General features: G+C 37.6%; 3 protein-coding genes, 1 long non-coding RNA gene and 1 other non-coding gene across 11 annotated transcripts in view; 2 read left to right on the forward strand and 3 right to left on the reverse strand.

Moving 5' to 3' along the window:
* LOC123865326 (MTOR-associated protein MEAK7) lies at positions 1–17,044 on the reverse strand. Of its 5 annotated transcripts, none has more exons than XM_045906294.1 (11): positions 16,894–17,044; positions 15,686–15,815; positions 6,039–6,171; positions 5,141–5,232; positions 4,447–4,643; positions 4,062–4,198; positions 3,229–3,375; positions 2,813–3,039; positions 2,148–2,242; positions 1,667–1,757; positions 1–112 (listed from the first exon to the last, which is right to left on the reverse strand). In XM_045906294.1, the coding sequence occupies exons 2-11, from the start codon at positions 15,812–15,814 to the stop codon at positions 2–4; spliced, it is 1,359 nt and encodes a 452-aa protein (XP_045762250.1). In that variant the 5' UTR covers position 15,815; positions 16,894–17,044; the 3' UTR covers position 1. The 5 variants fall into 5 exon arrangements, with proteins under 5 accessions (XP_045762250.1, XP_045762246.1, XP_045762249.1 ...); XM_045906290.1 differs by having other exon boundaries at positions 15,653–15,815; XM_045906293.1 differs by having other exon boundaries at positions 15,653–15,815; positions 16,916–17,034.
* LOC123865831 lies at positions 1,865–1,989 on the reverse strand. Its single transcript, XR_006796055.1, has one exon. It is a non-coding gene; the product is annotated as a small nucleolar RNA U3 (small nucleolar RNA).
* Positions 11,292–22,713, forward strand: part of LOC123865338 — a 21,550-nt gene continuing 10,128 nt past the window's right edge. The window contains exon 1 of the long non-coding RNA XR_006795963.1: positions 11,292–11,303. This is a non-coding gene — a long non-coding RNA (uncharacterized LOC123865338). The remainder of the gene's footprint in view (positions 11,304–22,713) is intronic.
* LOC123865328 (26S proteasome regulatory subunit 8) lies at positions 20,170–21,612 on the forward strand. Its single transcript, XM_045906295.1, has one exon. The coding sequence runs from the start codon at positions 20,333–20,335 to the stop codon at positions 21,539–21,541; it is 1,209 nt and encodes a 402-aa protein (XP_045762251.1). The 5' UTR covers positions 20,170–20,332; the 3' UTR covers positions 21,542–21,612.
* LOC123865320 (putative vitellogenin receptor) overlaps positions 22,182–22,713 on the reverse strand; it is a 43,870-nt gene continuing 43,338 nt past the window's right edge. For all 3 annotated transcript variants that reach the window (XM_045906278.1, XM_045906277.1, XM_045906279.1), the window contains one exon: positions 22,182–22,469. In XM_045906278.1, coding sequence (XP_045762234.1) covers positions 22,353–22,469 — 117 coding nt within the window. In that variant the 3' untranslated portion in view covers positions 22,182–22,352. The remainder of the gene's footprint in view (positions 22,470–22,713) is intronic.

A 22,713-nucleotide genomic window follows, 5' to 3' on the forward strand; every position in this document is an offset into this window, starting at 1 on the left:
TTTATAACGGCGGCTCTTCTCGGAGGCCCTCGCTGTGACGCGCGCGGCCCGCCATCTCGAGGATCGCCTTCGCGTCGGGGTTCGTGTCCAGAATGCTCATGTCCCGTTCATCCTGCAGATGGTAAAACATTTTTTTTAAAGAATATTAGCCATGTCTCATGTCTTATCATGTCATGTCATTGTCAAACATGACATGACATATTAGTCATGTCATGTTTGAAGCTGAGGAGGAAGAGTGGGGACCCTGAGACACAGGTTTTATTTGAACGTATTTCAGGGTTCCCAACACATATGTGAAATGACTTACTTTTCAAAAAATTAACTTTTATTTAATGTTAATCATGACTAATATTCCCCGTTTACCCTCCAACTAAGCGTAAAGCTTGTGCTAGGAGTAGGTATAACAATAGTGCAACGGGTGGGGTTTGAACCGCCAACCTCTCGGAACTCAGTCCGCACCTTATCTGTTGAGTTAGTGCGGCTAAAGAGACAGAAATAATCAAATCACGTATGAACTCAAACTGAAAAATATGCATTATTTGCTTTAACGTTACACACCTTACGCGCTTCTCTATACAAACTTATTATAGTACCCGGCAGGAAATATTGCACATCAAACTTAAAAAAGAGATTTCGATTTCGTAGAGCGTTGTCTCTTTCACTCATACCTATATGACGTTTCGTCGGTCTCAAGGACCGCTTCTGGCTTCTGGGATTAAAGGGAGATTAGGACATTAGGTGGTTTAGGAGACTTACACTATAAAGTACCAGGCACTGATAAATCAAAGCCGTCCCTTAGTCCATCGCTCGCGGAAGGTTTACCCAGCGTCTCCATAAACTGATGTTCCGACTGACGCCTAGCACACTTCTGCGCTCCGACATTGTAGGTTTCTGGGATTAAAGGGGGTTAGGACATTAAGTGTTTAGGAGATTGTAGGAGAAAATATTAAGTAGTTCCAACGTTCTGGGATTAAAGGTGTATTAGGATATTAGGTGATTATGGAGACTTACACTTTAAAGTACCAGGCATTGATAAATCAGAGCCGTCCCTCAGTCCATCGCTCGCGGGCTGTTTGCCCAGCAGGTGCATAAACTGACGTTCCGATTTACGCGAGTCTAGCACACTCTTGCGCTCCAACATTGTAGGCCTCTGGGATTAAAGGGGATTAGGACATTAGGTGTTCAGGAGATTGTAGGATAAATATAGGTATTATAGGAGGAAAGGAACTAAATTAATTATTTACAGGACAACAAGTGTTATCTCTCACACAATACTCTCTAAACACGAGAACTTGATTTTGCTCCCATTCATTTTGGTCGAGTTAAATTAGATATTAGGGTTTTTAGATTATTTACTAAAGGTTTTAACCCTTCCGATTTAGTTTGTTTAAAAATTAACCAATGGGAAATCCTGTTATTAGATTTTAGGCCGAGATCTACAGAGCGCACTTTGACTTTGCTTAGACTTAAAACACTGTCAAAAGGGGACAGCGTTATACCACTGGCATAAATCTGTCTCGTTTTAATTGAAACTTAAGTTTTTCATATACCGCTCTGTAGATTTCAACCTTAGAGATCTTACAAATTCATCAATTGACGATCAAAAAGTGTAAAATGTAACACGTTTTCGATAAATGCTTTGAGTTTGAGTTACTAGGTATCTTACCTCGTCTTTATCTAGGGCCGGCTTGTCTCCAACTCCCCAAACTTCCAGATTGCGGATCCGGAATGTAGGCTCTTTGCTGAGGCGGCGGTACCTATCAGAAATCAAATTAATAATAAACCACGCGGAAAAAAAAATTACCAATAATAGTAATTTATCTAAATTTTTACCTAGCATTGCCTGTATGGGCTTCGTTTTTCCATCTATAAGATTCTGTTGGTGTGTAAAGATTTTCTTCGCCGTATTCTAAATTTGTGCTGTGCAAGCAAACGAAGAACGTCTTGTGAAGAATTTACTATAGAAATGATCCTATGTAGTAAGGTCTTTAACGCAATAATGTCCTCTCTTAACGACTGAACCAATCTTGACGAAGGACAGGGATAGTTTAATTTTTATTGCGAAATGCGTATGCTCTACAGGATAGCAGAAATGTTAGGCACTTAATTCACAGGAATCAAGCAGTAAAAACTAGCAGTCTATTTACCCTCGGAAGGTGCTGCAGGACTCCGCCGAGGCTCCTTCGCCGAAGGGCTCAGCGCTGACCCAGATGCCACCGAACTGGAACTGGCCTCCCATGAGCTGGGGATGCAAGGGACGAAGCGACAAAATAACAGCCGAAATATATTTTAAGCCCTTCGATTACCTAGAAGATGCTATGCAACGTAAATTCGTGCTTTTCCGTAACTTGTTTGTTTTTTTTTTGCTGCTTTATTGTTTTATTTTTATTTTTAAGTTTTTATACCCGAAGGATGACAACAGGAACCCTATTACAAAGCATCTGCTGCCAATCCATCCATCCATCCAATGGACGGATAGACGACAGATAACAATGTACTCCTATAAGGGTTTCGTTTTTCCTGTTGAGGTACGGAACCCTAAAATTAAAAAGTACATAATCTTGTACGATGGTATAGAACCCTTCGTGTGCGAGTTCGAATCGCACTTAACCTTTTTTTGGAGTTTTTTTTAAATTCACTATAGGCAAGCGCTTGATGGAAAGTGATTATGTGGCCTAAGATGGGACGCGTTTACCTAGAAGGTGCCTATTCACTCTATTGGTAGGAAACACAGATCGCGGAAGAGTACTCCAAACCTTATCGAACAAAAGTCTAATTAATTCATTTGTTCATCAAAGTTCAAAGCACTTACCAATCCATTGGGCAGCGTTTTCGTATGATGGTTGAGGTACTGGTAATGGTCGTTATAGTTGGTGGCGGGGTACACCCTCATTTTGGGCGCGCAGGTGAAGAGGAAGGAGTCATCCGTGCCCGTGAAGTTGGGCCCAAAGCTCCACGACGCGGTGGCGAAGCCCCCGAATATGTACCCCGACGAATCCTCCAGGATTATCACTGAGGGGCCCTGGTCTATGATTCTACCTGGAGGATATACCAAGAGAGAAATCTATGGTGAAAATATTTGTAATTTTTTTTTGCAAAACGGACCACCGATATCGAAACGAGTCGAGTACGTGAAGCTGAATGAAGGGAAGACGAAGAGTCTTCTGGCGTAACTCATTAATATAAATTGACACCCTTAAGCCCCCTCTTCCAGCCCACGAAACTTACCGGTCATGGTGGAGAATGATTCTCCATGTATGTTGGTGGAGAAGAGGAACCGCCACTTGTGCTGGTACTGCTGCGGCAGATGGCTGTTTATCCACACGATGTGAGACAGATCTATGAACGCGGGGTAGTCTGGCATCGCTTCTAGACCTGGAAACACGTTTAAAGGGTAGGTTTTCGACTCTGATTCGTTCAACATAAGTGTTTTCATTGACTATCTAGTGCCAGAGTGAACTCGACTGAGGAAACTCTCGGTTTGATTCTGAATCAATGATCTGTCAAATAATAGGCTAGGGGTGATGTAAAATCAACGAAACCTAGTCATTTCATAGCCTACCTAGCGTCAAATATAGGTAATAATTGACGCCTGCCAGTGACGTCGAAGCCTCGACATTTTGTTAGAAGGTCTCTAACTGACGTGAACTCTGCCTCTGTTGTTCAAGGAATAATCAAAGGCATCAATATGCTTACTTTTCTAAGCTGTTTTAGTTTTTCTGGCCTTATTTCTTACCTTAGTATAAGATTTTACATCTCATATCACCTTAATTTCCACGTTTTAAAGCTCAAGTTCATCTATATATCTTCCGCCAGCGCTTCAAGCGAAAACATTGCGGAATTAAAATCAAAGAACGAGCCTGAAGAAAGAAAAGAACGAAGGAAAAACGTTTTTTTTTGTAATTTGTGTCCACACATCACCAGTTATACCTACGGGTCTGGTTATCCGAAGCCTCTAATACTTGAGCATTAAAGCCAAAAGACCTCAAGCAGAAGAAGCACCGGGATACACTGTGTCATGGTGTTCGACAAAAAAAGTGTTCAATAAAAGGAAGTGTTACCATCAGAGGCGGGCAGTAAAGATGGCGCCGCGGGCGGTAGGGGCGTGGGGCTCTCGTCTCCCGCTTTTTTGTTGATCCCGTACAGGTTCACGTACACCAGCTCAGCCAGTTGCTTCAGAAGGACGTTGCTTTGTAACCTACAAAGAATACATGGAAAACGAATATGCAATACATAGTTATACTGACTAAAACTATGGCAACAACCAATAGCGGGCGGACGCGCGCTATGATTGGCTGAGATATTTTCACGCCATTCAAAAATAAGATTTCTGCGCAGGTACATCGGCATAACTTATAAAAGTGGCAGTATTGTCAGTATTTGTTTGTTGGACATGATTTTTGAAAGAAAGGAGAAATGGAGAAAGACTGTTTCCTTGACACTCACCATTTAGTCAACTGTGCAGCAGTACAATGATGCTGCGGAGAATCCAAGTCCCCGCCGACGGTGGCGGCTACGGCCTCGCCTAGTGCCTGCACGTTGGACGCGCTAGCCCTGAACCCCTTGTCCTGCCACGTCCGAACACGCTTGGACGAGGACGATTTCACCATCTTTATGTATGTTGATACTATGCTTTCGCAATACTGAAACATATTATATAGGGTTCAAACATACACATCTTGTTATATGTCCCGCCAGGTGTGACACAATATACAAAAAACCGGTCAAGTGCGAGTCGGACTCACACACGAAGGGTTCCGTACAACATATAACACTATGTACATTTTTTAATTTTCATAACGGCCATTTTGAATGTTTTAATATTTTTATCAGCGGCAATAGAAATACGCACTCTATGAATTCTCTATCCATCACGGTTCCTGAGATACAACCCGCTGACAGACAGTGGAGACCTACTAATAATGTCTCGTTGGCACCTGGTACGGAACCCTGAAATTTTACAGACTCGATGTCCATCTCTTGTTATTTACTGGCTTGTTAAACTCTGCCATTCCGGCTTCCGTTTTCCTCCCTAGTTACAATATTAGTACCTTCAAAAGAAGAGTGCATAACAAGCGTGTGTTATCTAGTTTTTTTTAATCATGTCTGAACAAGGTAAGTAAATCAGTGTTATAAATACCTCTTTTAATAGCTGATAAGGCAGTTCCACATCCTCGTTATAATCCATACCGAGACAGTTGTATATGACTATCATTCTTTCTTCTACTGTACCTGAAATATCACAAGTGTAAATTAAAAATTTATAACACCCCCTACAAGTGAAGGTTACGTAATAACTAGAAAAGAGCTGATATCTTTCAAGCGGCTGAACCGATTTTCTTGGATTATAGCTAAGAACACTCTCGATCAAGCCACCTTTCAAATAAAAAAAAACTAAATAAAAATCGGTTCATTAGTTTAGGAGCTACAATGCCACAGACAGATACACAGATACACACGTCCAACTTATAACACCCCTCTTTTTGGGTCGAGGGTTAAAAACCATGCAACATTCTCATTTAGAAACTCATCAATTGTATACTTAGCAAATGTTGTTTAACAGTGTTTAAATTTATACAATGGCAAATCTAAGGACTCATTCGGAATAATGTTATAAAAGCATATATTTGACCCCGCAAAGAATTTCTGCAATTTACGTAGACGATATGACGCTGTGACTATAGCTTATGACGATTTCTGGTATGTGGATTGTGTGTATCACCCATTAATGTTCTGCCTAACAAAGATTATGTTATTGTAAATCTATTGAGAAGGCATTGTAAATATACTAATCTCTTTAAACTTTTCATAAAGGGATACGCGTGATCCGAGTTTTTAACCGACTTCAAAAAGGAGGAGGTTCTCAATTCATCGGAATCTTTATTTTTATGTATGGTCCCCGATTACTCGAAGACGCTGGGACCGATTTGGAAATTATTTTTTTGTTTGAAAGGGTATACTTTCCAGGTGGTCCCATATACATTTTTAATTGAATGAATGGCTCTGTTCTGCAATTTAAAAATAGCTGGAAGACTTACCTCGTACATTATAGACGTACAGCTCCGCGAAGCGATTGAAGTCCACCGTGGGCGACTTCTGTGGGCCCGAGCCGAACAGGAAGTTGGTGAGGTACTGCGCCAGCCGGGGATCTATTTGCGGACCCCAGAATTTCTGGAAACAGAACATACATATCTTAAGCTAGAAATTTTGTATTATTGTATCAAATCTTTGAAAAGAGCAACCGCCGAGTTTCTTGCTGGTTCTTCTCGGTAGGAAAGGCATTCCGAACCAGTGGTAGATGCTTTTGACGATTCAAAAGAACTTGTAAAAGTCTAATCGAATAAAAATATTTTGAATTTTGAATTTTGAATTTTTGAATTGTATTTTTTTTATCAAGTGTAAACAAGTTTTAACTCTGTTTGTTTGGTTTTTTCTAACTCTGCTCCTTTCACATCGTGGACGGTAATCCAGCACGACACGACCGGCAAGAGATTAGGCGCAGGATCGACGATTTTTCGTGGTCCCACTCCCCAACACAAGGGGGTGTACTATACGTAAGTGTACGATATGGTTGTAATTTAAATGAAATTAAAAACCCCAATGTACCTTCTCATCAAACTAGATTTTGACGTTTAAAAAAAACCGGTCAAGTGCGAGTCAGACTCGCGCACCGAGGGTTCCGTACTCGGGTAATTTATCCGACATTTTGCGCGATAAGTCAAAAACTATTATGCAAAAAAATAAATAAAAATCTGTTTTATAATACACAGGTAAAGCCCTTTCATCATATGATACACCACTTGGTATACCTAGTTACCTTATTTTGAAAATTGAAATACATTTTAATTTTTTTTTTTGGTTAAATAATCCGAAAACAGCGAATTTGTGGTTATATACCACAAATTCGCTGTTTTCGGATTTATTCCTTTACTTGTACTATAAAACCTACCTAATTACCTGCCAAATTTCATCAACGGTCAACTGGAAGTAGCTTATAGGTTTTCTTGACAGATACCGACGGACGGACGGACCAAAGAGTATGTAATCACTACGTGGACGGACGGACGGACGGACAGACAGACGGACGGACAGACAGACAATAAAGTGATCCTAAGGTTTCGTTTTTCTTTTAAGGTACGGAACCCTAAAAATACCTGAATAATACTACACAGAGGTGAACTGTGTCACGCTTTAAAAATGTTTGGATAATTAATCTGGAAACTAGCGGGATAATAGGTTACGAGGCATAAAATGCTTTTCAAACGATTTCATAAACCTTATTAAAGTTTATGTCGAATTAATAGCGCAGTCATTTTTAAAGATAGTTCCGGATATTTACGGATTATGATGGACTTTGCGTTTTATCTCCCCAGAGCTTTCTATACACACGTAAGGTTCTTTCTCATTTTGACGTGACAACGTCTTATAATTCGATAGAGCCGGCTGCACGCATGAAAAAACATGACTCATGCGGCGTTACCTCTCTCTGAGGCGTTCCATGTAAGGCTTGAAGTGCAAGCGAGAGCGCGGAACGAGCGACAAAGAAGTACAATCGGCCTTTGTCACGTTCAACTGTCGTCAGTAAACCGACTTTACAGACAACCAATTTTTTTAATTGTTCAGGATTTTAACCAATCGAATACTTTTAGTTTGGTTCTGATTTGAGTATTAACCAATAAAATCAAACAAAATTTTGTAGACACGAATACAAAATATCGTTGCGTGTGGTTTTCCACATAAAATGTATAGTTTCAAGATTACACCGGCCGGAAGATTTTCACTGAGCGATATAAAAGTAATATTTCGTAGCAACCTTCAATGGATATAACGTAGTGATTACATACTCTTTGCAATGGATTACAAATAAATGTCAAATGAGCTAGACGGCTTTCATTCAATGATGACCACTGATTTAGCGAATCACCCCACAGGACGTGTTTTGTTAACCCCCGACCCCAAAAGAGGGGTGTTATAAGTTTGACGTGTGTATCTGTGTATCTGTCTGTGGCATCGTAGCTCTTAAACTAATGTACCGATTTTAATGTAGTTTTTTTTGAAAGGTGGCTTGATCGAGAGTGTTCTTAGCTATAATCCAAGAAAATCGGTTCGGCCGTTTGAAAGTTATCAGCTCTTTTCTAGTTATTGTAACCTTCACTTGTCGGGGGCGTTATAAATTTTTAATTTACACTTGTAGGTACCTGTTGAGCCCGTCGCGTCGTACCTATAGTTTTAAGGCGGCAAAAATACACCTTCATCTTAAGTTTTAGATTATATTTTATGATACAAAACGATTCAGCTTTTCCACATTTTTCCTGTAATATTACACATGTTTTTGGGAATGTTTTCCACCTGACTTATGTTAATATTTACTTCCAAAATAACTGTAGTACATTCTATTTTCATTTACAGGAAAAAACCATAATATAAAACTGCGCACCATATTTCATAGCGATCTCCAATATTTACGCGCCGAGCATGGTTTCCCTCACTCTTAGTCCATAACAAAAGATTAGCTGCATTATATCAGAGTTTGGCCACGAAATAAGGGATCAGTCCGCATTATTCGGATTCTTGGGAATTTATCTTGGGAATAAGCTCTGGTTTTCGAATTTCAGTGGAATAACTGCACTGTTAAACCGTGTGAAAAATACGCTCTTTAGGAAACCATCAGCATTAGCTTCGCTTCTTCTTCTGGGTTTTATTAAACTCTGGTTGTAGGCGGCTAGCTGTACCATTCGAAAAAATGTTGTCAAAGCACGTCCACTAAAATACTCACTTTTACTCTTACTAGGTAGCCTAAAGCTCTAATGGTGCAAGATAATTAATTTTTACTAAGATAGTGGTGGTGTTCTTCTAAGATAAGAAGAACACCACCAGCAGAAAACAATGGTTGTAAGTCGCTCTCCGACAACTCGAAAATCAACTAGATCGTTTCCGCAGAGGACATTGAAAACAGTGTCAGTAGTGCCTATTACTTTTAGTCCGTTTGACTTGATTTATTGTTACATTATTTTTCATGAACCAACCAATGATTCTCATTCCAATACAGAGCGCTCGCAAATAATCGCTTATTCCAAGGCCCAACGCTATTAGGTAGCCAAACATTTTTCCAGCCATTGTTCGCGAAGAAAATAAACAGTATTTCCCAAACCCGAGGTCGTGTTTACACGGGGCCCAAATTATTTATGTTTCCATTAGTGATTTAACATTGTGTGTGCGTTTGATGGTAATTGTGCTGATCTGTATCCTGTCTGCAGTTGAAATGTCTTAATTGAAAATTGCTTACATTAACTAATTGTTACTTTTAAAACAACAATTATTTTTTTTGGTAATTTTCATAATCACAGAAATGTTTATGAAGGCTAACCTCTAAATGAAAGCAATCCAAAAACCTATTAGTTGTAGACTAGAAAGTTGAGAACATTGCAGAGAGCCAGCTCAACTCTGAATGAGGAAGGTTTAGGTCGTCGCTAATTCTCACTAATATAATGAAGAACTCGTAGGCTGAGCTCTATAGAGCGCACTTTGAATTTGCTCAGACTTAAGACACTGTTAAAACGAGACAGCGTTATACCGCAAGCATTTTGTCTCGCTTTAACTAAAACTTAAGAGGGGTCTCTCCGTCACTCGCTTCATACAAACGTAGTTCCAATTTCATTTGAATATTAAGCAACCAAAGTCCATGAAATTTTGCAGACATATTCTAGAAACTAATATCTATGTCTGTGGTTTTCCAGATTTCTGTTAAAATATTCAGTTTCAAAGTTACGCGGTCTTAAAAATTTACATACAAATCTTTGAGCCCCTGTAATTTTAAAACTACATATTTTTAGAAAAATCTAAACACCACAGACACAGATATTAGTTTCTAGAATATGTCTGCAAAATTTCATGGACTTTGGTTGCTTAATATTCAAATGAAATTGGAACTACGATTGTATGAAGCGAGTGACGGAGAGAGTCCTGTTAAGTCTAACCAAAGTCCACTAAAATCCCATTTATCCGCTACTTAGTAGGTAATATTATAATGAAGTGTAACATAATACATATATAAATGGTTCCCTCCAGTTGCAAACTGAGCTGCAGTTTGGAGTTGCAAGGATTGTTTAGGTACTCTTTGAGAGTGATATATTTATATGAAACCGCTCAAACAATGTAAGCAGGCCGTCAGTGCCAAAGTCACACACGTTTATGAGTTCTATTCCAGTTTCAAAATAGTTCATTCCTGATTTTGCATTTTATGCTTTTAGCGCACCAACGTATTCGCATGCGGCAGTGAAACGATTAAAGCGCCTTATTCACAGACTATCATGTAGGTAGGTATGTCCCGCCAAGAAGACATAGGATCCACCATAAAAAACCACAATGAATAGGCTCATCACATTTATGTTCAGTTAATAAAATTTAAGTAGGCAGTAACGTACCACGTAAGTTCGCATAGCGAATGCAAATGCATCGGTGTGTTGAGGGCGTTAAATAATTTGATTGTTGACTGTTGTTACAAATAGGTAGGTAATTTTTAACCCCCGACCCAAAAAGAGGGGTGTTATAAGTTTGACGTGTGTATCTGTGTGTCTGTGTATCTGTGTATCTGTGTATCTGTCTGTGGCATCGTAGCGCCTAAACGAATGGACCGATTTTAATTTACTTTTTTTTGTTGGAAAGGTGGCTTGATCGAGAGTGTTCTTAGCTATATCCAAAAAAAATTGGTTCAGCCGTTTAAGAGTTATCATCTCTTCTAGTTTTCTTGTAGAAAAGAAGGTTAGATAACCGTTAGGTTCATAATATTATGTCAATTGACAAATGTCAAGCTGTCAAGATGGACGTTGCCTAAATACATAATTATTTATTTGAAAATGATGTTTTGGAAAACTCAGATACTTTAGATCGTAGGCGCGGAATAGTCCAAGAAAATCAGTTCAGCCGTTTGAAAGTTATCAGGTCTTTTCGGTCTTTTCTAGTTACTGTAACCTTCAGTTGTCGGGGGTGTTATAAATTTTTAATTTACACTTGTAATTGGATGAAATCAATTAACCCCAGCGCGTGCCGATTGTTCCCGCCAGTTGCAAACTGCGCTGACTACAATTTCCAGCAGCGCAATTTACCTACTCGTTTGTGAGCAATTTATTGGAAGCGATTGCCGCTCAAACATTGCAAGCCTTCACTGCTACAGTCATACGTTTGTTAAATTATGTTTCAGTGGCAAACATAAACGTTTTAACGGAAATCTAGAAAATCGCAGACAGATACCTTTTAGTTCCTAGAACGTACCTATATCTGCAATATTTCATTGAGTTTAATTGGTTAATATTCAAATGAGAACTAAGCTATGTATGAAGAGCACAGGAGGAAATAGGGGAGCTCTAAAATCAATCAACCACAGCACGTGTCCATTGTTCTCGCTAGTGGCTGCCCGCAATTAAAACGCCAGCGCAGTTTGGAGAGGCAAGGATTGTTGACTCGTTTGAGTGAGATTGATTTATATGGGACCGAATGCGGCTAAAACAATGTAATCAGGCCCTGATCAGGCCTGCCAAAACCATACACACGTTTGTGAAGTTGATTCATGTTTCAGATGCAAATTGGTTTCTTCCTAGTTTTATGGTTTAATAATTTGATTGTTGTTACAAATAGGTACCTACGTGGTACCTACTCTATGCGAGCGCTAAGTTAAGTTTCTAGCATCGGCAAATCTAGCAAATAAACACTTCTTATTCTTATTCTTATTCGGCTTTACGTCCAACGCATACAGGCGCAGGATCTTATCACGAGGTGCCACGGGGCGTCGCTTGCCTCCAAAGAGCATGAGTAGCTCGCGGCGCTCTCAAAGACCCTGCCCCCTTGCTACGGCCACATGAGTACGGCAGACGTTCAATTTTGACTGCCAGGGTATTGATTGCACCCGGGCACTACATGGACTAGACGCTCTCAGTAGGTACCTAAGCTTCGAAAGACTAAAAGTTTTTATTGAAATACACTTTTCACCCTGTCTAGGTTCTGACTGACTATAAATAGGAAATAAGCTGTTTAAAAATTAAAGTTGAAACCATGATAAAACATCCAAAAGTGAAGAAGCCGAATGCTCAAAACTATGCAGTTAACCAATTTTTATTAGAAATGCCCGTAGCTTCGCCCGCGTGGATTGGTCAGATACGCTGCAGCATCAGGATTGAGGAGTTGGAATCCAAATTTTTTATGAAACAATGTTGCAAAGTTCCTCTATCGATTAAAAAAGAAATGACGCAAATCGGTTCAGAAATCTCGGAGATTTTGGTGTACATAGGTAGAAAAACACAACTCCCTCCTTGAAAGTCGGTTAAAAAAGTAGCCTATGTTACACCCTGGTCAATCCGCTACTTGTATGTGAAAAATCGGTTCAGCCGTTCCGAAGATTAGCCTTTTCAAACAGACAGACAGACAGACAAAAATTTTAAAAACGTGTGATTCCGTTATGGTATCGTTCAAATAACCATATGACCTTAATATGTGGTAGTTATTTCGAAATTACAGACAGACACTCCAATTTCATTTATTAGTGTAGATATAGGATAGACAGATCGGTCTTCTGAACTACCCACCTACAAGTTTACTTCTTGTTAACTAATTAGAATTGCAAATGCCATTGTTAAAAGCGAATTCCCGCAATCCCATACGTGAAGTCTATTTTAAACCCAGGTTTACACCTCAACGTCGATTTAGCGAACCGTCAATCAAAACGAACATACCAGACCAATTCCTGAATTACGACTTCGACTCGCGTAGATTGAGTTTCGGTTAGTGTTGACCAATTTTAATGATAGGATGGAAATTTCTACGATGTATATTCGAATAGGTTATCTCGGTATATTAATCGACACCTTGAAGAGCGTGCTCAGGAACTTCACAAGCTTGTTTCTACTTCACCGTTCTATCACAGAACAGTGAGCGTTGGCACTTAAGGATCGACATACAATCTACTAGTACGAAACGTTTCTACCCAACTACGGCAAAGCCAAAAGGAAGGGTTATGATTTTAGCTGATTCTGTGTGTTCCACAGCCTGAATTACTGGGCCTATTTTCATGTATGAGGTGTCAATCAATTCGTTACTATGGTCCGGGTGACATAGGCTACAATTTATACGCAAAATTGACCTACATCCAAAAAGTGAGGGGTCCACAAAAAATTTTTTTGTCGAACCGCTAAATATTTTTCTATCCATCCATCCGGTCTTAGGAAAGAATTTGCTTTAAGAGTCCGAGACTTTGCAGAAATGGGTAAGCTGTCTCATTTCCTTAAATCGGCTTATGAAGTTGCTGCTGTAGTAGAATAGACTGACTTGGTTGCAAAGTTGTTCAGTCTTTCAAAGCTTTTCATTCAAATGGCTGATGATCGACTTGCAAGAAGATAATATTTCATTGCAAATGTATAAAACCGCATTCACTAAAGAACTTTGGGGGTAAAGGTCTATAATTCTCTAAGGTTATAGAACCTTAACAGGTCAGCCAACAACCTCCATACAGGCCCTCTGTGCAGGTCCTGCATGGAGGTCGATGAAACACCGACGCACGTGCTCCTGGAGTGCACGGGCTTGGTAGAACAACGAGAACACCATTTGGGATCCCCAACCTCACTTCATGAAGCCCTCGGCAACCTGGGCGGTCTACTCGGTTTCTGGAGCGAGCTTGGATGGCTGGAGTGAAGATTTCGGCGGGCAGGGACAACGCACGCACAACAGACGGAAACGTTTAAGTGCGGAAACCAGCCCAGAAAGAAGAAAGAAAGAAGAACCTTAAGAGGTCACCTCAATAGGTAATATATGTTCACCTTAGTAGGTCAGTTGTCTGTTTATGTTCAAGTTGTAGCATTAACGACTGCACTACATCTAGTTTATGCAACAATAAACATGACATAAAGTTAGTTTGTTTATTACTGGAACCAATAATAGCTGTTCTAAGGGATATTGCGTCTTTCAGGGAACTCCGCATTTAGCGACAGCAGCGCATACTTTGCCACTTATACATACAACTAGATCATGCCCGCGACTTCGTCCGCGTAGATTTGGGTTTTTCGAAATCCCGTGAGAACTCTTTGATTTTCCGGGATGAAAAGTAGCCTATGTGCTAATCCTGAATATTATCTATCTCCATTCCAAATTTCAGCCATATCCGTCCAGTAGTTTTCGTGTGAAAGAGTAACAAACATACACATACACACACACACATACACACAAACTTTCGCCTTTATAATATTAGTGTGAAGTGTCATATACTTGATACTAAGTTTAGTATTGTACTTGGTACAATGGCCAAATTTGGACTTCTATATACATAGAAGTCCAAAGTCCTCCATCAAATGATCTACCACCCGGATGACTTCTGGTGAATGGATTGGACTTGTTAAAGCAAGTGATATTAAATTACTTAAAACGCACATAACTCCGAAAAGTTAGGTGCGTGACCGGGATCGATCCCCCGACCTTCGATTAAGAGGCGGACGCTCTAACCACTACACTATCACAGCTTATATTTATATCCTTTTAGCCCTCTAAGAGCGATTACGCACTCATCCGATGCGAATCCATGAAAATACGGATACAAAAAACTCGGACCGAACTCGGCTATTGCTTACGCCCTATTCCGATTTCTGATCCAAATCCAAGCTATTCAGTGGACATCTTTGACATATCCACGACATATTATATCAGATTTGAATCCGAGGCACATCTGAGATATTGTCACAGATGCGATGTTGATGAGTGTGTAATCGCTCTTGGAATACCTATACTCAAACAAAAATTAATCACAAAAACGATAATGTGGTGGAAATGAGCACAGAACCTAACTAATATAATATGACGAAAAATTGATACGTAAAAAACAAAGACTTTCATAATAAATCAAACCAAACTACATAAAATGTAAAGTAATAAACTTTAAAACAAAATAAACTTATGAAATAAATATAACTTAAAAGTGAGCAATGAGCTTGAATTGGTGACTGCTTTAAAAAACACATAATTTTAAGAAATTTTGCTTTTGCTGTAAGTGAACTGTGAGATGGAGGTTCAAAACCCACCAGTCCTGCAATTTTCAAGATATTTGAATACTTATTTCAAAATTTCTTTTTCTCATTTTATTTCATAATTATTTTACTTGACTATTCCCTCTTGACTTTCATTTCATTTCATTTGCATTTTCGAGACATGCATGTTCCATCTTAGGCTGCATCATCACTTGATACTAGGTTTGATTGTAGTCAAGCGCTAGTCTATAATTTTTTTTGTTTTGATTATAAGTGTAGTGTTGTGAACTTTTTAATAAAATTGTAGACAAAGTTATTTAAGCCCACGACTCCGTCCTCATGGATTTAGGTTTTTAAAAATTATATGAGGGTTCTTTGATTTTTCAGGATCATAAATATCCTTTGTAACTCCAGGATACAAACTATCTGTGTCAAATTTCGTCAAGATGTATTCAGCAACTGAGCAGTAAAAAGTCAACAGACTGACACACATTCACATTTATAATATATTTTGTATGAATTTTATTTAATTTGTGAAACTTTTAAATTAACCAGTAAAATAAATCATCTAAAACTGACTGATAGAAAGCAGTCACGGAAACAAACTCAAAGGAAACTAAAAAGTAAAAATGAACATAAAATGAACGAACTTCTAATGACACTGGGTCTATTTTGCCACTCACGATGAGGTCCTCCTCTCGAATACGCTCTGAGTTCTTGCTGGCTGCTCTGAATGTTGCCGCTACATACTTTGGCTCTTCTTTTGTGAGGAGAGTGCATTTTGCTGCCAGCTTTTTGCTGGTATTGCCCATTCTATGATAAATAATAAAGATGGTTAATGAATGAAAAATGGTATTAAAATGATATTGTAAAGCTTAAAAATGTTTTTGAAATTAATAATTAATTATTTGATGATTAACACAACTTCATTCCTGTAGATTTAGTTTTTTAGAATCCAATGGGAAATCTTTCGTTTTCTAGCACAAAAAATAGCTTATATCCAGCCCCAGGACATAAGCTATCCCTGTAATAAACAGGTTGTAAAATGGTTAGAGTGACACACTTTCATATTTATAATATTATAAATGAATTCCTGCAGGATTCAAAAACATAATATTAACACTGTTGCAGTCTCAGGCATCATCTAGTTAAATTATACTATACTCAATAACTTGTCTCTGTAGCCTTATCTTTCAAATATTTTTGTAGTCATCTTTTAATTATTCTTCAGTGAGTTTATAATTAGGGTTACAATATAGCCCTGTCAGAATGGAAAGAAATATGTAGGTGTAGAGCTGCTATACTGGAAGGGTAACTACGTAATTTTTGACGTACCTATACCTATACTGAGACATAAAAATAGACTGAAAACATTAGAGAAATTTAATAAGTCACACAGATAAAAGTATATTAAAAAGCATTGTATGTTTTGTATCAGTTAAACTTATTTTTTAATTTAAAAACTCATCAATATGTATGATTCAGAGTCACGAGTATAGTGGTAGTTTCACGGCCATTTGTTTATATTAAAGTTAACTATGCGACTTTTTTCTTACTATGGGAACACTACCTAACTACGTAAAAATAATACATCGCACTCGAGAAACACTTAAATCCGCGCAAATTATGTATGAAAATTAATGAAAATAAATAAAATATTACGCATATATTACCTGTTTTTCCCACAAAATCAATTTTTTAAACCGTTTTACTTTTTATGACATGTTATTAGATTTTTAACTCATCAACTATCTTAAATTAACTATAAATGCACGTAGTTTGTTTAAAATAATATAACACACAACATTAAATGTTGTTTTATTAAAATATAATGAATCAATATTTAATTTGTTGACAAAATTACCGATTGATTAGTTCAAGGTGAGGTTACCTGTCAAGATAATTTTATTTACTTTTTTGCTGTCACTGATAACAATAGTACCACTCGTTCACTCTGACGGTGCACTCTCTGATTTTTTCTAAACCATGAAACGGAAACTCGTGCTACAGTCCAAAAAGCCAGCCACTGATTGGCGGCTCGCTTGGCTTTATCGCTCGTAATTTTGACTTGGAAATAAACTATCGCGGGAGTAGTGTAAATATTTGAACTGTGTTTACGTTAACAAAACTAATAGGTAATTGTTTATCAAACTCACATGCGTCATTTTTATCTAAGATTAAAAACGCTTATCAATAACTAAATCTAGACGTTGATTGTGATCAAATTAAGAACCAAATCGTTTATATGAATCATAGCTACAATAATTATTGTGTGTTTTATTAATTAATTTTATTAATGATGCCCGCAGCTTCGCCCGCGTGGATTTAGATTTTTAAAAATAAAGCAATTTTATATTTGTGAAAGAATTATTAAAATTATTGGTTCAGTAGTTTCATAGTTTATCGATTAGAAACAAACCAAAAAATAACATTTTTTTCTATTTACAATTAACTATAATATTACCTAATAGATATAGATTACATAACAAAAAATATTCTTCTGTTAAGAATGCAATACATTTACATACCCAAACGCAAGTTACAATTATCAAGTTTCCTATACCGAGGGAATAAAATATTTGGTATCACTGAAATATATTTTTACTGCCTACCTAGATACCTAAGGAAAACAAGAAGTCATTGTAGTTATTAACTTTAAAAAAATACATAAGTACAAAGAGTTTGCTTAAATCCACCAAGTTCATGTCGTGCGTATTACAATCTAACCACCTAGTCAAAACAGACATCCAGACTTTCCATAAAAAGTCAATATTTTTATTTTTCCTGTAACACATAGACTCGTAATCAACCGCATTTTTATCTTAAAAATGTATTCTAATATTTTAATAGATTAATTAATTGTAAGAATCTTTAGATAATACTGTAAAATATTTATTCAAATTTCTATAATCATTCATAGGCATACTAAATTAAAAATTGTTTAAGCAACATATTCCTGAACATATAAATTATGTTACCATACTTTAATATCCTACTTAATTAGTAGAAATTATTAAAATAGGTAGAAGCGACGGGCCTGCCCGCGAAATGCAAATTTAATTTGGTTTTTCGCAATTTGTAAACTAATACGACAACGTAGGCTTATGGTATTTTGTTTGCGACAATAACAGTATTATTCTCATAGGTTTATATAAAAATCTTAACTTGAAAGGGTCCAGTTTAAGAAATTAATCCTAGTATCGACTATTCTCACAATTTAGTCGATACTAGAATTAATTTCTTAAACTGGACCCTTTCAAGTAAAAATTTTTATATAAACCTGTGAGGATAATACTGTTATTGTCGTAAACAAAATGCCATAAGCCTACGTTGTCGTATTAGTTTACAAATTGCGAAAAACCAAATTAAATTTGAATTTCGCGGGCAGGCCCATCTCATGCCCCTTACATAAAATATATTCAGCTGCCTATGTCATAACATTAGGCTATTTACATGAAAAGTTATAGACTACAGGCCCATGTTTAAAAATGGGTGGGTCATATGAACCACCAGGTGACGTATACAGGACGATATAAGAGCATAAAATAATAAGTTTCAGCACTATGCCGTCACTTGTAAGCTGTCCAACAGAGTGCTGGTGAGAATTGAAAAGTGCAGGTAGAGTGAGTACATTTTGGTCATATATTTTTGTACGGCATTTTTACCATCGATAGATCCATGAAAAATAATAAGAAAGCGCGCAGTGCCGTAAAAAAATGGTGCGCCACAAAGTCAGTAAATGTTTTGATTTTCTGACAATTTCCGGGGTAAATTTGGTCATTTAATTCTGTACGGCACTAGTTTCATACTGTTTCAATACAGCCTCTAATCCATTATTCCGCAACGCCGTACAAAAATCATGCGACAAGGGGAAAAAATTGAGGGTAGCAACCCCCTCTCTTTCCGTGGTCCGGGGGGTGATTTGAGAAAGTACGGCTTTGGTTCCAAAACATTATCTAGCACTCAAAAGTACTATTAAAAATAATGCCGTAAAAAAATTAGTGTTCATTTGAATGTGTATCAATAATTATCTTAATTTCATGGTATACTTAATTTTTAAAGCTGTAAAATCATTTGACTCTGTACGGCAACTTTTTTTTTAACATGATAGTGTAAAATACTATTGTTATATAGTATTCCCGTTCAAAAGAAACTGTTCTAAAAAAAATTATAGATAAATACAAAAACTGAAATTTTTCAAATTATTGCAAAAGTTTAAATATTCATAGATTAATAAAATATAGCAATTTTCTACGCTTTTCCCTTGTTTTAAATAGTATTAAGATAAATAAATTAGGAAAAAATTATGCCGTACATTTTAATGCAGACCATATCTTTTAGGCTGATGAAAATGACGCTACCATTTTAAGGGTGTAGTACTTTATGGCCATCTGATACTGTACGGCATTAACATATTTTTGAAGAGAACAATTGATAATATGATAAAATCACTATGCCGTCTAACTGAAGTGAACGGGTGTGTATATAATATCCACATCCCCTACAAACCTTTGGACCAACGAAAATGTACGGCATGTAAAAAAATATTATCTATGCATAAAACACTTTCAAAATAAATTAATTTTATGTTGTTTCAAATCACCCCCCGGACCACGGAAAGAGAGGGGGTTGCTACCCTCAATTTTTTCCCCTTGTCGCATGATTTTTGTACGGCGTTGCGGTATAATGGATTAGAGGCTGTATTGAAACAGTATGAAACTAGTGCCGTACAGAATTAAATGACCAAATTTACCCCGGAAATTGTCAGAAAATCAAAACATTTACTGACTTTGTGGCGCACCATTTTTTTACGGCACTGCGCGCTTTCTTATTATTTTTCATGGATCTATCGATGGTAAAAATGCCGTACAAAAATATATGACCAAAATGTACTCACTCTACCTGCACTTTTCAATTCTCACCAGCACTCTGTTGGACAGCTTACAAGTGACGGCATAGTACTGAAACTTATTATTTTATGCTCTTATATCGTCCTGTATACGTCACCTGGTGGTTCATATGACCCACCCATTTTTAAACATGGGCCTGTAGTCTATTACACATGATATAATATTCTAATCTACTTTTAGTTTACATATTTCAGAACAATCACAATGTTGAACGAAGATGTTGAAAAATGTTGTAGGGTGAAGATGATTTTAGTAAGTTTTTGACATTTAGTCTTGCCACCCTGGCCACCATGACTTGGAAAACTTGTCAAATATTTTAAAAACAAGAAAAAACGAGTGTAACTGCGAGATATTTTATTTAATTGTGAATAAATATTTAAGATTATCATTTAAATATTGAATGTAACAGAATATATCAAGATGACGCTCACTAAAATGGAGGTGGATTCCGTAAAGGGCGAAGGCTTTCGGCCGTACTACACAACAAAAATCGAAGAGTTGCAACTCATCGTCGCTGAAAAGTCCCAAAATCTTCGACGTCTTCAAGCACAAAGAAATGAACTCAACGCTAAAGTGCGTATGTTGCGCGAGGAGCTGCAACTTCTGCAGGAACAGGGGTCCTATGTTGGCGAGGTCGTGAAGCCGATGGACAAGAAGAAGGTGCTAGTCAAAGTGCACCCCGAAGGCAAGTTTGTTGTAGATCTGGACAAAAACGTCGATATCAACGATGTTACGGCCAACTGCCGCGTCGCACTCCGCAACGAAAGTTACACGCTCCACAAAATCCTGCCAAACAAAGTCGACCCACTTGTCTCTCTTATGATGGTAGAGAAGGTTCCGGATTCAACTTACGAAATGGTAGGAGGCTTGGACAAGCAAATTAAAGAGATCAAGGAGGTTATTGAACTGCCGGTGAAACATCCTGAGCTGTTTGACGCGTTAGGTATCGCACAACCTAAAGGTGTACTCTTGTATGGACCACCGGGCACCGGTAAGACCTTGTTAGCCCGTGCGGTCGCTCATCACACTGAATGCACTTTCATCCGTGTCTCTGGTTCTGAATTAGTGCAGAAGTTCATTGGAGAAGGAAGTCGTATGGTACGAGAACTCTTCGTAATGGCTCGAGAGCATGCACCATCTATAATTTTCATGGATGAAATTGATTCAATCGGTTCATCTCGTATTGAGTCTGGCAGTGGGGGTGACTCAGAGGTACAGAGAACTATGTTAGAGCTTCTCAATCAGCTGGACGGGTTTGAAGCCACAAAGAATATTAAAGTTATCATGGCCACCAATCGTATTGATATTTTGGACCCAGCATTGTTGAGACCCGGTCGTATTGACAGGAAGATTGAGTTCCCTCCACCGAATGAGGAAGCTCGATTGGATATTTTGAAGATTCACTCTCGAAAGATGAATCTTACTAGAGGCATCAATTTGAGGAAGATAGCGGAGCTCATGCCTGGAGCGTCTGGTGCAGAAGTCAAGGGTGTGTGCACAGAGGCTGGCATGTATGCCCTCCGAGAGCGCAGAGTCCACGTCACTCAGGAGGACTTTGAGATGGCAGTCGCCAAGGTGATGCAGAAAGATTCCGAAAAGAATATGTCCATCAAGAAATTGTGGAAGTAACTTTTGCTTTTATATTTTTTCTTAATATTTAATTTTAATGTAATAGAAAATGATAAACTTGGTCTTATCATATAATTCTTGTTTCATTTCATAGAATTCTTGGTATGTTCATTACATTTCAATTTCTAATTGAAAAATGTAGCACAGCACCCTATTCTTTGGGATGCAAATTGCAATGCATTTTGACTCAAAATTCCAATCCATATTAATATTGTAAGCACCAAAGTGTCTGTCTGTTAGTTTTACATAGCACAATTTTGATGAAATTTGATACAGAGATAGTTTGCATCCCTGGGAAAAACATAGGCTAGTTTTTATCCCAGAAAATCAGAGTTCCCACAGTTTAAAAAGACCTAAATCCACATGGACAAAGTCACGATTATTATTTGGTGCAGCTATTGCTTGCATTCTAGAGCATAGGCCACTGATTTTGCAACTAATATTGATATAAAATGCTGACTAATGCCATAACACTTGTAACATGTACAGTTGGCACAAATAGAGTACTAGGCCAGAGATGTCTGCCATGAAAAGCTACACACCTGAGCAGACATACACTTTCACATTTGTAATAGTGGATAATACTTTGTTCTCAGGATTCAGGGCAAAAAAAAGGATTAGTGAAAAATGAAACAAATAGTGCAAAAATAAAATTATATTCAAATTCATATTACATAAAAATAGAAGTAGCTTCTTTCATTATGCTTCAACATAATAAATTAAACATGCAATCAATACACTTTTCTTTGAACTACTGATAAATTATACAATCTTTCAGATATTAACACAAGCATTCAAACATTATTATGAATTAGATTTGATTTAAATTATTATTATTGTTAAGAAATCTTTTGGTTTCTCTCACATCCAAATCTGATTCTGTATCGGAGAGGTCTTGCTGTGTGTCGAACGCGAGGCCAGCTGTACCCTGTGATAAAAAATTATAGTAAATCAATTAGAATTACAACATTTAAATATCAAAGAGCCCTGATAGCCTCATGATTATGAGGTCCATCTTCTATTCGGAAGGTTGGGTGCTATCCTTAACTTTCCAAAGTTAAGTATGAAGCTATTTGGAAGGTCAGGAGTTCGATCCCAGGCATGCATCTCTAACTTTTCGAAGTTAGGTATGTGTGTTCATAATATACATCCTACTCTATGCAATTAACTGA

The sequence above is a fragment of the Maniola jurtina genome, chromosome 5 (assembly GCF_905333055.1).
Source record: "Maniola jurtina chromosome 5, ilManJurt1.1, whole genome shotgun sequence".
In the NCBI taxonomy this organism is placed as follows: Eukaryota; Metazoa; Arthropoda; class Insecta; order Lepidoptera; family Nymphalidae; genus Maniola; species Maniola jurtina.